This window comes from Barbus barbus (assembly GCF_936440315.1).
Source record: "Barbus barbus genome assembly, chromosome: 18".
Lineage (NCBI taxonomy): Eukaryota > Metazoa > Chordata > Actinopteri > Cypriniformes > Cyprinidae > Barbus > Barbus barbus.
Genome location: NC_136746.1, coordinates 22151489 through 22167992, shown reverse-complemented (window position 1 = coordinate 22167992; position 16504 = coordinate 22151489). Strand labels below are relative to the sequence as shown.

Below are 16504 nucleotides of genomic sequence, written 5' to 3'. Positions count from 1 at the left end.
CTCACATACATACACACAATCGCCCGGGAGCCCCACCCTGACCCAGAAAGAGCGGAGGACAAGATCTTAGAGGGTGATCATTCACATCAAAGTGAGGGCCGAGAGAAAATATTTCTACAAATTCCAACTCGGTCACCTAGATGCCCGCTCTCCACCCGCTGTCCCCGGTTTTCTCGTGTGTGAGATCACTTCACTATCGCCCATTGCACACAGTAGCTATATGCTCAGACATCACGGATCGTACCCAGTTTTACCACCAGAAATCATATCTGATGTTGTCTGTTTTTAGAGCTCGACGTGTTTAGATTGTACAACCTCTTTGGCTTGTCGAGATCTAGACTGTGGTGCAGAGAGATGATTATTATTCTTTCGCATGTTGAGCTGTCTGTGCTCTCCATTTGTTTAGAGCTGATGAGGTTTTTATAGCTCGTGTTCTTCTTTGAACTCTGAATCAGTGGAAAGAATGCCTCTAGTTGGAGACAAGGGATTACTCACCCCACTCTTCCATTTTATTTCAAATTCCTCTTTACATTCTTCTAGTTTGTTGACTTTTCGTTCTCGCTATTGTTTTCCCAGGAAGTGGTAAAAGCTCCAGGGGGCCCCTGCATGTGTGTGTACTGATGTACTGTATATATTTCTGCCTTGGCATAGTGTCAGCGAAACCTGTGGGAAGGCGTATGTTATTATGTTGTGTTGCCATGTGGATTGAGTATTGGAATGTTTTTTCTCAGAGAGCATCTCAATCGACTTCTCTGGAACATCACATGCCACTTGTAACATCTGGTTGGTCTGGTGACCATGTTCTGATTTTGTTAGTGATACAGATCAGGTAGAATAATATTTGTTTTACATTACATTTTTTTTTTAGTTTTCTTTATATTTTTTTCTTCACAAAACGATTATTTCCTTTACAGAAAGAAATTTTACTAAATGTTTTCTTTTTTCTTTCAAAAAATGCAACTCTATAAGCAGATTTGGCTGGAAAATAATGCAAAACATCAATTGGTTTGTCATTTTCAGCAGTCTTAAGATCATTGCACACTGAGTCTGAAATGTTTGCACGTTAAAACATAAATACGACCTCACGTTGTGTCAATCGCGTTTGCACACTGCCTCCAAAACTTTCGTCCGTCAAAAAAAAATTGGATCAGGTTCGATTTTCTGCTTTTTCGCATCCGTAGCATGCATTTTAATAGGAAAGGATGGGGAATACGAAAAAAACTGAAAAACACATGCGAACATTTCGGACCTTTACTGATGCCTCCAAAACTGTCAGTTTTTTTTTTTTAGAATTTTTTTTTACAAAAACAAAAAAACCCTCATTGTCAGCTAGCTAGTTAAGATTATTTTAGCAACAATGTAGAATACACCAGAAATCCAAATATTTCGAGTTTGCAAGGCATGAAAAAAATCCTGTATTGACAGTACAGTTCTGTCTACTGGCCTGAAACACTCTCACGTTGAAATGACAAATTTTATTGTTTAATTTTATGGGCACATTTGTTTACTTTTAAATGATAAGCAATTCTGATGCAGTGTTGATTCGCCGCTTATAAAATCTGGGTCTTGAATCAAAAACAGTTGAGAAGCACTTCTGTAAACATCAGTCTTTATCTAGATAACTCCAGTATTTTCTTTCTCTTAAGAAGGGGTGTTTTAGATGTGCTTAAACTGCTAAAAGACACTTAGATTTACATTTAGCTTGCTTACCTGGGCCAGAAGAATTAAAGCTGCAAGAGATTTTTATTAAATTTTTTTCAACCAACAGCTGATTTCTCAAAACAAGCCTTTCTGTGGTTCTACTTTAGAGCCAGACTCATCTGTTGGCTTTGTCTTGGGAATTGCCTCTTTGAAGTGAAGGAAAAGAGGAAACGCAAATGCAATTAAAGTTTTTTTTTTTTTCTCAGTAAGGAGTTGAGAGGACGGGTCAGTCTAAGTTGGGATAGACATGAATGAAACGGACTAGACTGAAGGTTTTGAAGCACACAGAAAAGATGCCCATTTCTTTATCTTCTGAAATATGCAGATTATCAGTTTGTTGTTTGTTCAGTCCATCCACACTAAAGTTAAAAAGGGAAAGAACACCCTAGGCTCTTGATGTTGAGCAGAGGGACTCGTGTTATGACCGAATTTTATTTTCCCATAACTCTCCCAAGCTTTTGGGGCGGTTGGTTGCATACTCAAATGATTAGGAGCAGGAAAGATAAGATGCTGATACTGTCCACGCATGCTTTATCCCCCCCCCCCCCCCCCCCCCCATTGGAGTTGCCTTTCTCCTTTGAGCGCTTTAAGGTCCAAGCCGTCTCAAAAGCATATAAATCTGATATCGAAATCCTCCTCGGTTGATTCTTTGTGATGGGGAGGAACACCTGAGGGAGCATCTGATTCATATTAACCTGCATTTCTTAGATGAGCAGTTCTGTGAAGGTAGGTGTTGCAGTTCCCACTAGTCTTGTATCACTTCCCTTGAGCAAAAATGAGCACCAGTCACCAGGAACCTTGACATGAGTATCAACATTAGGAGCCTGTTTGGCAGGCTCACCGGGGTTTCACACAAGATGCCTACCATAGCCTATTATTCTCGTAGGTGGGATAAAATAACATTTATGATAATTATTTTGTATCTTGGATACAGTGACTTGAGTTTGGGGTTTATTATGATTTAAATGCGCTGTTTGTTGTTTCTATCAATGTTTGATCCTCAAACGGAAGCTGTATCAAAGCAAGTGTGTGCAGGAAGTTTAAAGCTGTCCTACCTTCTTTCTTTACTGTGACTGGTTGTACCATTGTTTCTACAGCACGGTTAGTTTTGATGGCCAAGGAAAAAGGTATTGAAAATAAAACGACTACAGTGGAGCTGCTGTTAAGCACTACCTGTGAAGTAGAAGAAAGTAGGAGGCAGATCCATCAATCACATACGGGGGGTGTTGATGACAGTTTTGTGGCTGGCAGACACTGTAATTGCATATCATTACCCTCAGAATCTCCAGTTTGAGGACCTAGCTAGCTGTTAGCAGGGCCTGCGATGACATCAGCTGGTAAACCTGTCTTCTCTAATGCATTTCTGCTCATTTGACACAGCTAACACACTCTGACGACAGACAAATGTTCTGGATGCGAGGGTGAGGCTATTTTAGAGTGCCCAATCTGAGTTTGTTTTTCTCTCTGGTTTCTATGATCTGAACCGATATGCTCAAGCACTTGGGGTCATTAGATAGTAGTCCGATTCATTTTGTGTGTATTTTACGGTCCTGTGGCAGCTTAGGGCAGTCTCTCACAGACAGTCAGAGAGGTTGAGGGGTCTATTCAGGGCACAGAGTGAGAGCTGATGGATTCCCATGACTGTTTTCTTGTTTACAGCTGCACCAGCAGATATCTAGCGTGTTCACCAGGCCCCCTCTCTTGCCGACAAATTCCTCCCAGATTAAGCAACAGTGCTCTGCCTTTGCGTCTAGTGGATCTTGCATTCCTTGGACAATGACAAACAGATCTAGGCTGGATTCTTCCTTTGCCCGCTGTCTCTTAAATGAAAACAGAATGGTCGTGTCTCTGCTCCAACACTAGGAGGGTTGAATGAACTTGTTTTCTTGGCATGTTAACAACGAATTTATATGGTTGCAACTGCAAAAGTGAATGAACGCATAATGTTGACATCACTGAATGCTTCATATAATGACACAAATCACACATTAGAAGCGATTTCAGTGTCTTGGGCTGTTTTCACTAGGGCTGGGAATCGATTCCAAAAATAATCGATTCCGAGGCATTGGGAATTGAGAGCCGTAATTACAAGAGTTGTGAGATAAAATATTATTTTTTATCTAGAAAAGATCTATTTCATTTTTATATTTTTATTACCCGTCACCTCATGCTCGCTAAAAGTGATTAGAAGTGTGATTCATTTCCACGAAAAGGTTCTTTCGGATAGATCGTTTTAATGAAGCAGTTTAAAAAAAAAAAAAAAAAACGATTCAGAGGTTAATTTACGGTGGAAGTGGCTTATGTTGTCTGCAATTTTGAGCGCTGCACGACAGAATAAATCATGACGTGTGTCACGGTGCACACACGAGGGAGGAACCAGGAACACGCAGACGAGGATATAAACTCAAATAACACACTTTACTGACATCAAGGCAGGGCAAGACAAGACAAGGCAGGGTAAGACACGGACATCAACAGGAACACCGGGGAGTAACGAGTAGACCAGACGACATCTAACTAAACAGACAGGACTAATATACACCGGTAAATCATAGCTAACGAGACAAACACAGCTGAACAGAATGAACTACTAATGACATGACAGGAAACAAACCAAATATGGACACAAGGGGCAGGAACACATGACAGACACACAACAGTTCCCTGACATAACTCCCCCCTCCCGAAAGGCTCGTCCCGAGCCTTAACAGTTCCATCGGGGAGGGGGGGTGGGCGCTCTGGAGGCCTCTCAGGACAGACACGGACCACAGGACGGGGACCTCCAGAGCGGAACAGACAGACAGGACCCATGGCAGAGCAGGGAGCTCAGGAGGCCATGGCAGGTGGTAACTGTGGCCATGGCATCCTTCTTCGGCCCACCCACTCCACCCAGACCTCTACTACCCCCCCCCAAAATTTCCATGGGGAATCCAGGGGGTATCAGGAGCCCTCCGGGGCTAGACAGACAAAACACGACAAGACACGACAGAAACCCTCCAGGGTCAGACAAACACGACAGGACATCCCACAGGAACCAGAAGCCCTCCTGGGCTGGCTAGGAAGCTGAGGCTTCCTCTGGGCATGACGAGGAGTCAGGGGCCCTCACAGGGTCCCTCAGCAACCTCCTCCACTTCTGCGACAGGGGGGGCAAGCGGCTGCGACTGGCCTCCATGGCCACAACTCAAGGAGCCGCCTGCCCCAGACGAGTCTCCATGGACAAGACATGACATGGTAAGTTAAAATGTTCCTGTGGGCACAACGAGACATACATACGGCACTCCTGGCCGTGACGTGTGGACTTCATCCACGGAGAGGGTCATGGCGGCCGATGGGCATGAGTCAGCGGCAATCCGGCGGGCTTGAGTCAGCGGCAATCCAGTGGGCCTTGAGTCAGAGGCTGGCCGGCGGGCATTGAGTCAGAGGCGGATCGGCGGCGTGCACAGGGGAGCCGCCGACGGTGGGTGGGCTTTCCCCACGGACGGCGACGTGATCTCCTGCGAGCGGCGGGGTCGGTGAGCCACGGGTAGCGGCGTGAATAGGGGGAGCCGCCGACGGCGGGTTGGCTTTCCCCGCGGATGGCGGCGTGAACTCCCGCGAACGGCGGGCTCGGTGTGAGCGGCGAGGTTGGGAGCCGCGGACGGCGGCGGATATCTCCCACGATCGGCGGGTAGGATGAGCCGCGGACAACGGCGAACTTCTCCCGCGATCGGCAGACTTGCAGGGCTCACGGCCAGCGGACTCGCGGCACTCGCGGTAATCCTGCCGAACTCCCACGCCGACTTGCAGTGGGCTAAGGCGGGATGTCGAGTGGCGACTTCCATGCCGCGAGGGACAAACAAAACAGGAACAAACAAAAAACTTTTCAAAACCGGAAAACAAAACGAGGTGAAGGGGCGCCGCTTACTGTCTGGGTCTGGTCTTCTGTCACGGTGCACACACGAGGGAGGAACCAGGAACACGCAGACGAGGATATAAACTCAAATAACACACTTTACTGACATCAAGGCAGGGCAAGACAAGACAAGGCAGGGTAAGACACGGACATCAACAGGAACACCGGGGAGTAACGAGTAGACCAGACGACATCTAACTAAACAGACAGGACTAATATACACCGGTAAATCATAGCTAACGAGACAAACACAGCTGAACAGAATGAACTACTAATGACATGACAGGAAACAAACCAAATATGGACACAAGGGGCAGGAACACATGACAGACACACAACAGTTCCCTGACAACGTGATCTGAAATACAATTTTTTTTTATTATTATTATTTCTACCAGCCAATGATAATTCTAAAAGAAAACGTCACGAGCATCAGTGGCCGAGAGCGCATCTGATTGACAGATAAACCACGAGCTCTATCAGTGTTATTGTTAACGTTCTTGTTATTTTGTTTCAATGTACAGTTCGTTAATTTTGTGCAAAGCATACAGTCAAGCTAAACTTCAGCATTCAGCTGAACTGTACACATTTAATTTAGACACTTCATGTCTTGTTCAATGCATGCGATAAATGTATGTCCCTGCTGAGCAGTGAGCTATGGGCAAAGCAGACAAAATGACAATTAAAAAATCAGAGCTATAGAAATGTATCGTCATTTTTTACAAATAAAGCTTCATATTATGAGAATTATACTTTTTTACGACCTTTATATCCTGCAGTCATGGCGAGATTAGGTTCCTTCGTTCTAATAAAAAACCAAGAATCGAAAAAGAATCGAAAACAACAGAGGAAACGATTCTTGGACTCGAATCCCATTGATTCCAGAACCAGGAATCAGGAAACAGCCCTAGTTTTCACACTTGATTTGATTTTGATTTGCTTTATCTGTACCATAGTCAATGAAAAAAGTGCTGTATACAATATAATAAACATAAAAAATTTATTTAAATGAAATAATTACATTTTTAAATTCAATTTATTACACATAATGTAATGCTCATCTTTTCCATTACCTATGGACTGAGCGAATCAAATATTTATTTTTTAAATAAAATAAATGGATTTAATTTTTTTTACATTTATTATATTTTTATGATATTCATTATACTATATGCACTGTAAATTGCCTAATATTGTGTTTAATAATTCCAGATCAGAAAACTGATTTCAGACTAATATGGCCACGTACACACTGCATTCGGTTGTCAGTTCACCTTTTACTCCTTAATTGCGTTCTGTACATACAAAATTCACTAAAATACGGGAGTGACAACCGCATTCGAGAACCGCATTAACTCCCGAAAAATACAGGTAGTGACAACCGCATTTACAGAAATTCTACGCAGTGTGTACGGAACTGAACTGAATAACTAGTTGTTAATGACGTATTTGAACGTGCATCAGTATCTTCGCCTGTAAGTGAGATGCAAGAAAATAACCGTGAAAGAAGTCTTAACTTAGCACGGGGCTAGCTGCACTCATGAGCCTTGCTATAAAGTGTCAATGTTGCCAGATCTTCATAGAAAAACAACAACAACAACAAACAAGGACATGCACAAAAAACACTAAAACACCCAAATGCGTTGTTCTATAAGATAAAAATCATATATCTCATATCCACAACAGACCACTTATTAACTTCATGAAGTGCCTATCTTTATGAGATAAGACCAAACAACATGCCTAAAAGCGCTTGTAAATATGAGGACATGGCAACACTGCAAGACAGCGCTCTCTAAAGCAGCCTCCCGTGCATAATCACAATGCTGCACATCTATCAGCTGTGGTTTAGTTAAAATCGACAGACAAAAAGAGTCTTTAGTCAAAAAATGGCACATAACAAATGGATAAACTTTTATTCACTCCCGCAAGATGACAGAATGTTGCTATGGTTACAAATGCTGGAGTGAGTGCTGTTCTGTACACACATGGAACGATCATTTACGGGACTCACTCCGCATTTAAATGCGGTTGTCACTCCTGAAACTTGTAGTGTGTACGTGGCCATTTAAACTGACTTCATCATTTCAAAAATATCCTTTTTTTAAAAAGATCTTTTCATTTTTAAATGAATAGTTCACCCAAAAATTAAAAGAAGATATTTTGAAGAACCAAACAGTTGTTGGTCCCTATTGACTTCCATAATAGGAAAATAAATACTATGGAAGTTAATGGGGACCAACAACTGTTTGATTATCAGCATTCTTCAAAAACGGGTTTGTTTTGCTGACTGTACATTATCCCAGTTAATAAATGTTGACAAATTATTTTATTTAGAAAAAAAGAAAAACGAGATTGATGAATACACTAGAGGCACAAAACTAGCACAGCGTGATACACTACATAGTCTAGCAGTTGCACACTAAAATATTTAACCTTAAAATTGACCAATCACAATTGAATATTTCAGAGAGCCATGTAGGAATAATAAATAACAGCCTTTGGTGCAGATTTTCAGCCACTCATCCAGTATTTAAAGATTTCTTCAGTCTAAAATACAGGTTATACAGGCAAAGTGACACATTATATGTTTTTTCTCCAAGGAGTGGAGCATGAATTCATAAAACTCTCTCACCATTAGAGGCTGTAAATAGTTTCAGCGTTCAGTCAGTCTTGTTACAGTGGACTTCAAAGGCCAAGAAGCCCCTGGCACTGCTTACGTTTATGCCTGAACTATGAGGCTTCTTTCTCATTTGCTTAAATGCTTTGGTATTTTTTCAGACACTAAACCGCCTTTGTGCGGTGTCATATTTGGCAGACATTAACAGCCTTTGTTCTGGCCTTTTGCATGGCCATGTATAATTGATAACGTCCATTTTAGGAGATATGTCACAGACTATCATTTAATACGGTGCTGATTTGCATTAAAATTATTTTCTGGAGAAAAGTGTTTCCTCATGCGTAAATGAGGATTTGTTTAAACAAACAGGCAGTCCTAAAAGCAATTATTTTATCATTATCTTACCGTGACAAGCCTTCACTGTTTGAATATGACCAGTGAAGGTTTTCTGAGTATTAGCGGATTTGCTCCATAAAATGTGTTTTCTTTTGCAGGTGGGTATGTTCGCCTGGCAGTGCACTTCATGAAACGACACGTCAACCTGAGATGCATTATCAGGCAGCACTACAGAGGTAGTTTATTTCCTCTTCTCATTGACTAAAGAAGACTGGTTTGAGTATTTCGTTCCACATTAACTTGACGCATGAAACAGATGATTGTATCAGAAGCACCTGTGTTGTTATTAGTTCGTACAGCTGTCAGGCTCAGTCAGAGGTCACTGTCTGGATCGTTTTTATTTTGGAAAAAGTCAACTGAAATATGTTCACTTAGTTGGCAACTCAGAACATGATTCCAAATGTGTTTTATGCAGAACTTGTAGTTTCAAGTCAAATGTATAGAGAGAAGAAACCACCCATTATATCTGGCTGGACAGTTAGAGATGAATGCACTCAACAAATATTTGAGACTACAGCCAAGTCCACCCGAGCCTGGCTTGACAGCAGCTCACAGGGAAATAGTAAACAAGTTCAGATTAAAGCTTCTTCTACTGTATCTTTAGAGAAATAGCATGTCAGGCTCTGAAGGGAATTACAGTCATCATTCTACATGATGTGTTTAACATGCCTAAAAAAAAAAAAAAAAAAGATACTAAGTAGATGCATACAGACTAATAAGGCTGTCTGGTATAGATTATTTTAAGTGATATAGGAAAAACAAAAAGAAGAAAAAGTAACTGACCAACAATTTGCTTGGCCTTCATTTTTCAAGCTAAATTTGGCCAAGTTTGAAGGAACTAAACCAGAATACATCAAACAATGTGGTTTGTTTTTCTTATATCAAGTTACATATTTGAAACTTCATTAACTGAGGGGCAGTGGGGATGTAAAGTTTACATTCAACTTTATGGCAGCTTAGCCATATTCTTAAAAACAACAAAGCTTTTTCAACATTTCCCATGAAGAGGGCATTGAGGTCATTTTAAGCTGTTGATGCTCTGCTTGTCTTAGTGGTTTCACTCCCATTTTTATTTCAGATGTCTGTGAGAATTTTATATGAATATCATGCATATTTTCATCGCCCCTCCCTTTGTTTCAAACAGAACATTTACTGTATATAATATTGTGCTAAACGGCGTCCACATCACTTTAGCTACAACTCCATCTTTATTTTTGTTTGACCTTCACAGAGTTGCGTGTGTTTCCTGAGCGTGTTGTAGTGTGTGCCAGTCCTCCAGAGAATTCTGCACTTCCCAGTGGAAATCTGAACCTGGATGTGGTAAGACCTGTTTATGTTATAAAATAATGTTTACAATCAGTGTTGGAGAAGCTACTTTGAAACTAGCTTGCCAAGCTACAGTCTACTTAAATAGATTTGGTTAAACTACAGTCAGATGACCCTCTTTAAAAAGAGTTGGCTACAACAAAAGTATCTGTCTGTATAGAAGCTCTTTAAAGGGGCAAACTGATTTTATTCTGTGGACAGTCTGTATTCTCCAGCTATTATATAAGTTCTCCAGTTATTCTCCAGCTCTTTATATAATGTATAAAGAATGGAAGAAATCGAAGTGCATGTGTCTTTTATGTATTCTGTTTCTCAATCTTGAAGCCATTCTCTGTGAACACCATGAAGTGAAAAAATTCTGTAAATATATTAAATAGATTTTAAAGCATGAGTGCTGCAAATATCACATTCATTTGGACAATTTGCAACTTTTGTTTCAGTGTTTTACATGTTTTTAAAATGCTTTCAAGTGAAGATGACTCCAATTTTAACAATGTGTTTAAAGACCCCTAAATTCTGTTGAATTCTCCATCTAGCTAGTTCTGAAATTAAGAATGTGTCTTTTGTACTGTATGTGCCCCCTAAGAAATGCATCTGATTATCTTTAAATGGATAGTTCAAATAACATTTTTGTCTTCATTTACTCACCCTCATGTCATTCCAGACCTATATGACTGACTGACTTTCTTTCATTCAGGCAGTGCCCTGACGAGTCAATTACAAAAGTAGTTTTGTTAGAGTTATTCATCTTGATGCTACAGTAGGAAATTGAATGCAGGATACTTATTCTGAAATCATGAGTTGCATTATTGGTACACTATGTATTTTGCTTCGGAAACAAGACCACAGTTTTACTTGGCTCACACACTTGCCCTCTTACTCACCCACTTTTATGGCAACAGTTGTGTGTGGGTCTGAAGACTGTGATTTGGTTCAACAGGATACTCAGTGGTAGGATCTCTGGAGCCATGAATGTCCAAGTGAAAGCATCCTTGATCAGACTTCCTGCTGTGTCCAGAGTACTTATCTGCTGTGTCTCTGCCCCACTCAGATCTTCTTCTAATCTTTTCATGTCCACTTGTTCCCTGTGAATCTCTCTTGGTTGATCCTACTCTATCTTCCAATAGAATCCTGGGAAATTCGCACAGAGCCACCCACCTTGGGTGGACATCAAGGACAGTCTCCCATCTGTCCTGCCATTAATGTCGGTACTTTTTCGAGTTGAATCATTTGCCATTGTTTTTCTTTGAGACATTTCTTTCAGCCCTTTTTTCCTGCGTTGCTTTGGCTTTCAATGAAAGCAGGAATTGTAATAATTTGAGTGAAGTTATCCAGTTCGACAGTGAAAAGTTCACATTGTGTAACCGCTTTTCCAGTTCAGGGAAGCAGGGCCCTTGTTTTTGCATTCCCCTCATCAGGATGTGGTTCTCTGTGCTTGTATATGCTGCGAGGAAGGGTTAGCAGGAGCTTGCGGTGGTGCTCTCGCTATTTGGCAGATTGGAGGAGAGAGTGCATCAGGAGAATGAGCTAGAGTTTCTCTTATGACAAAACAATTATTTCTGTTGCTCCGCTCTAATTTGTCACTGGGATCCTTTTCCTACAGTTTCTTTCTTTCTCTTTTTTGCTTGAAGTTAGCCAGGAAAGTTATGAATCTTAATACGAAATGTGGCTCAGCTGTATGAGTCACATACGATGCAGAATTTCAATTTGAAAACGATAAACGGTGAATTTGTTCTTCCAATGTTGTCATATGTTTATGGTGAGTTTCTCTCACCGCAGAGCTTGACAGTGAGCGTCTGAATGACGCCACATGTTTTGAGGCAGTTTGGGAATTTGTCTGTGGTCCTTCCATTTGATTTAGAGCTCAGTTTGCAAAACATAGTTTATATCAGCCGTGCAGGGCTGCCATAACACCTTTCCAAAGGTCACAAGGTTACTCTCTGATATAACGTATGGTTTCTTGCAGCAAGAGAGAGTGTGAAAATGATATGTGGCAGGTACTATGTGCAAAGTCACCAGTTCAAACCCTGGAAGGGCTGTTTCTTGAACTGGAAGGTGACTTGTATCCCCTGTCAGAACAAGATTAACGGTTCCTTGAGTGATTCACATCCTGTGGTGTGGTCTGAAGTGGGTAGAACGGGAAGGATCCTTCACTGTTGCGTTGCAAAGAAGCGATGCGGGTGCAGTGCACAGTCAGCACAGAATCACGTCATCACAACTGAGACGGCAGACGTCTCTTCCTTTTCCTTTTAATGCACTTCCTGAAACTCCTCGAGAAGGTGTCTAGCACATTGTCCTTACTGTAAATTGGTCACACGTCATACTGTACACTAGTGTTTGAGAGTTTTGAACATTTGAGTTGGAATTTACACTACAGTCTAAATTAGGGATTGGAATCATATGGATTTTATCGATTCTTCTTAACCTTTAATTAAAAAAGTACCTTTTGTTTACTCATCCCAATGTCACTCCAAACCTGTTTCTGTGGACCATAAAAGAAGATATTTTGAAAAATGTGTCTGTACAATTAGATCCATAGTGTCAAATGTTGTTTGAACTCTACTGACTTTCAAAAAAATCTTGTTTTCTGATCCACAAAAGATAGAATGTTTTATATTTTGATGTTGCCACATCTGTACCTCTGGATGTGTGCTGGAAGAATGGGAAAGATAGCAGCCTTGTAATGACGTGGCGGATCAAAGCTCAGGGCAGATGTGTTTTTACAGCCTCCTCTCCTTTGGGGAGGGCTACAGTGTTTATGGACATAACTTTATCCTTTCTTTGTTCCTCTCCTATCTCAGTTTCTCACTGTTTCCAACAGCAAGCCCCAGAGCACTGTCATTTCAAGAGCTTCTTGGCCCTCACAAACTCCACATCTGATTTTTCTCTACAGAAACAAAGATGTGGATTTCTAGAGTGGTTATGTTTTATGGATACTCTTCATGTCAGTGCTCTGGTTTAGACGGCTGGAGCGTTGTTCTGACAGGTGCTTACAGAATACATACACCATTCATGTCTTTTAGTTTCCTCTGGCATTCATAGAATAGGCAAATGTTCCTCCTCATGTTCTTTGTACAAGTGACATGCATTGTAAGGAGTCCAAGCTGTAGTTTTTCTCTTATTGGTTTGTTGGCCTTGGTCTTGCTGTGGTGTACAGAAATTTAGTTCAGATGACCAACTGAAACAAAGCTCCCGAGAAAGTAAGCCTGTGTCATGCTAGACTCAAGACTCCCCAAAGGCATCATCTTTGTGATGACAGCAATGTTGTCAATATTCAGACTTTCTATGATGGTAAAAAAAAAATGTGTGGGTGCTGCTGTGGTATGCTTTAGCATCTCCAAACATTTATGTTCACAGCACATTATTCGTAGTAGACGGATCACATGGCTAGTGAATTAACAAGGTAAAGTTATTGACCAATCAGAAGCCAAGATCTGTTTTATGTAATGTATTTTTTTTCATGTACTTTAATATTATCCAAGCTTCTTATGCTTAAATTCCCACACTCCTGCATTCATATAGGATGAATAGAAATGAATGAGACACAGTCTGGTGTGACCGCATCTTTACTCATCATAACTACAACTGTACAGTACACTTGTTGGGACAGTCCTCTTAGGGAAATCTACAGTAGAGTAGAACTCCTTTTGCTCAAGGGCATTATGGTCACGCAAATTCCAGTACACAGATCTCTCCCTGACTGATCTTTGTCCTGATCCGTAACTGCACTTCCACTACCCTCTCTGTGGGCCTCCAGGTGCTTGTGTAACAGTGATTTGCCTAAAGGCTAATGAGCACAGGTCACATGACTAACGGTACATATTTGTTTGTTTACTAGTACAGATGAGCCGTTGTAAGGGTGTCCACGAAGCGTGCCAGCGCTTACAACTCATTATGTAGGATTGAGCTTATGGAAATGTAAAGGGTGAATCAATCTTGAGTCAAAACTGACTCATTTCATTTTAAAAATAACTAGTAGTTGACAGAAGTAACTTTCTAGCTTATTTACAACAAAGACATTTATTTATGTAAAGACATAAATAGATGCTATTTAGGTGTTTATGTCAAGGGTATATGGCCTGCATTCCTCCTTACTGGATTCTGATAGAATTTCTTTCACTTTTTAACTTAGGTTATATGCAGTGAACACAGCTTTTGTAACCGTAGAGGTCATTACAGCTCTGACATTGTGCCAGATAATAATGTATGTTGAGTCTGTATTATTAGGGCTCTACTGATTATAGATGTTTATCAGATTAATTGCATGATACATCATTTATCAAGTGAATGATAAGTAATCAAGTGTAATCAATATTTTTAAGTGAATTCCCAAATGAAGATCATTTTATTGTGCCAGAAATATTAATTTAATTTAATTTTTAATTTTATTTAATACATTTTTTTTTTCATTTACATGGTTACAGGATTTTTTTTCCAGATGTATTTGAAAGTCTCTTATGTTGACCAAGGCTGCATTTATTTGATCAGAAAATACAGTTAAAAACAATAATATTGTGAAATATTACGACAATTAAAAAAAAAAAGTGATGGCAGAACTAAAATTTCATCAGCCATTACTCCAGACTTCATAGTCATGATCATTCTAAAATCATTCTAATATGCTGATTTGGTGCTCAAGAAACCTTATCAATATTGAAAACAAGCGCTTCTTAATATTTTTGTGGAAACTGTGATACATAATAATTTTTTTCAGAATTCTTTGATGAATAGAAAGTTTAAAAGAACACATTTATTTGATATGGAATTATTTTGTAACTGTCTTTACTGTCACTTTGATAAATTTAATGCATCTTTGTTGAATAAATGTATTAATATCTTCAAAAAGAAGAAAAAAAGTGTTAATGACACCAAACTTTAGAGTGGCAGTATAACTTCACTAAATTCACATGTAAATTGACATCCTTAATTATATTTTCATAGATATTCCATGTTCCCATAGACACATTGAATTGTGCCTTCTTTCACTCCAAAAATCTTTCTCTTTCCCTTGTTCTTCTTTGAAGCCCAGTGAAGTACATGAGAGAATTGCTTCTTGGGAGAGTTTCTCTGGGAAAGAAACACTGCTCCATTGTTGCTGTCTCTTTCATCTGTTTTCCAAAGGTTTGTAAAATGCATATGAAGGTATTGAAATTCAAATGTTCTTCCTCCCCTATCCTCCATGTTTTTGTTGAGCGTGTGTATATGCGCTGTACCGTTCACGCTCGCTGGGTGTGTTTATTTTCAGTGGACTTATCGTCGGTGAGTATGGGTGTGTTTCTGTGCACTAGTATGTCTGGATATCCCCCTAAAAACCGTCCAGTCTTGGTTGCAGTGGGCGGAGGGACGTGGTAAGTTGGGGGGAGTTTGTGTGTGTGTGTGTAGGAGAGAGTTCGACAGACAGTGGTCATGGATGGAACACAATCTACGGATGAGACAGCAGCTTGCTTGCTCTGACTTTGGAAATGGATTGTTTTTAAACATTAGTGGCCCACGTTACAACATGATTTCCTATGAATACTTGTCTCTGTGGGTGGACACACACCGCAGAGAGTCTCTTGGGTTCTCATAGACTCTGTTTTCTCAGATCTTCCCATGCATTACCCTTCCCTGCACCTTAAAGTGAACCTTCCCACTAGCTATTGATCAGCCCATTTAGAGTGAAGCAGCACTGATTTATGTGTAGTCCTGCTAAACCTGCTGCTTTCAAACAGCTTGTGGGAAAAGAGCTTTGACGGAATTGGCTCTTTCTGTCTGTGGCTGTGGTTTCCTTCCATGTTTTTTTGTGACTTGTGGGTCATATACCGGTTGACATGATAAACTGGTAGAAACTTGACAAACTGTATAAATGTTTTATTATTGTTTCTGTTGCGGTTATGTTCGTGTGAGGTTACAGTGTTGTGTTATCACAGAAGTTTACTGTTCATGCATTTTTGCCAGTTTAATGTTACAAGTGATTTTAAACCATTCAAGCGCAATGAGATGCAAAAGAATTAAATTCGATACTCACACATTGTTATTGTTTTTGACAATTTTGGCATTGTAACCTTATTTCTAGAAAAAATTATGTAATTGTGAAAAGAGACTTTGGCCATATTGCCAACTAGTGTGAATTTTGGACATTAAAATGCACATAAAACATACACTTCCTTAATATGGATAAATGTTTTATTCAGTAATAAGACATGCACATAAAATACTATGAAAACATGTGAACCAAATAAATTCTTAGATCAAAAATTCATGTGATTTTGAATAAAATTACCACAAAGCATCTCAAATTTTGCTTGGTCATTCTGAAATGTCAAAATGATTTGCTGCTGTTAACTTCCCAGAGCTGTTTGACAAACTCCCAGACACAAGGCATCTGCTGTTTATTGCTAGCAAAAGTTCATCAGTGTGTTTTGCTCTAAACCGCAAATTTACTAAAAGACCCACCGTGGCTTCCATTTCGATTTAGCACCAATTTTCCCATAAGAAATTGTTGTCTTGGCATGGGATGGAAATGCTGCATTGTTTGCAAATAAAAGTACATTTATGCATTTGGCAGATACTTTTATCCAAAGCAGCTC

At 40.2% G+C, this 16504-nt stretch overlaps 1 protein-coding gene across 3 annotated transcripts in view; it reads left to right on the top strand.

Annotated features, from left to right (window-relative positions):
- LOC306884544 (protein SLX4IP-like) overlaps window positions 1-16504 on the top strand; it is a 41982-nt gene that overhangs the window by 20765 nt on the left and 4713 nt on the right. For 2 of the 3 annotated variants that reach the window (XM_079440492.1, XM_079440494.1), the window contains 2 exons: window positions 8708-8785; window positions 9841-9929. In XM_079440492.1, coding sequence (XP_079296618.1) covers window positions 8708-8785; window positions 9841-9929 — 167 coding nt within the window. The remainder of the gene's footprint in view (window positions 1-8707; window positions 8786-9840; window positions 9930-16504) is intronic. The other variant, XM_079440493.1, reaches the window with a different exon arrangement.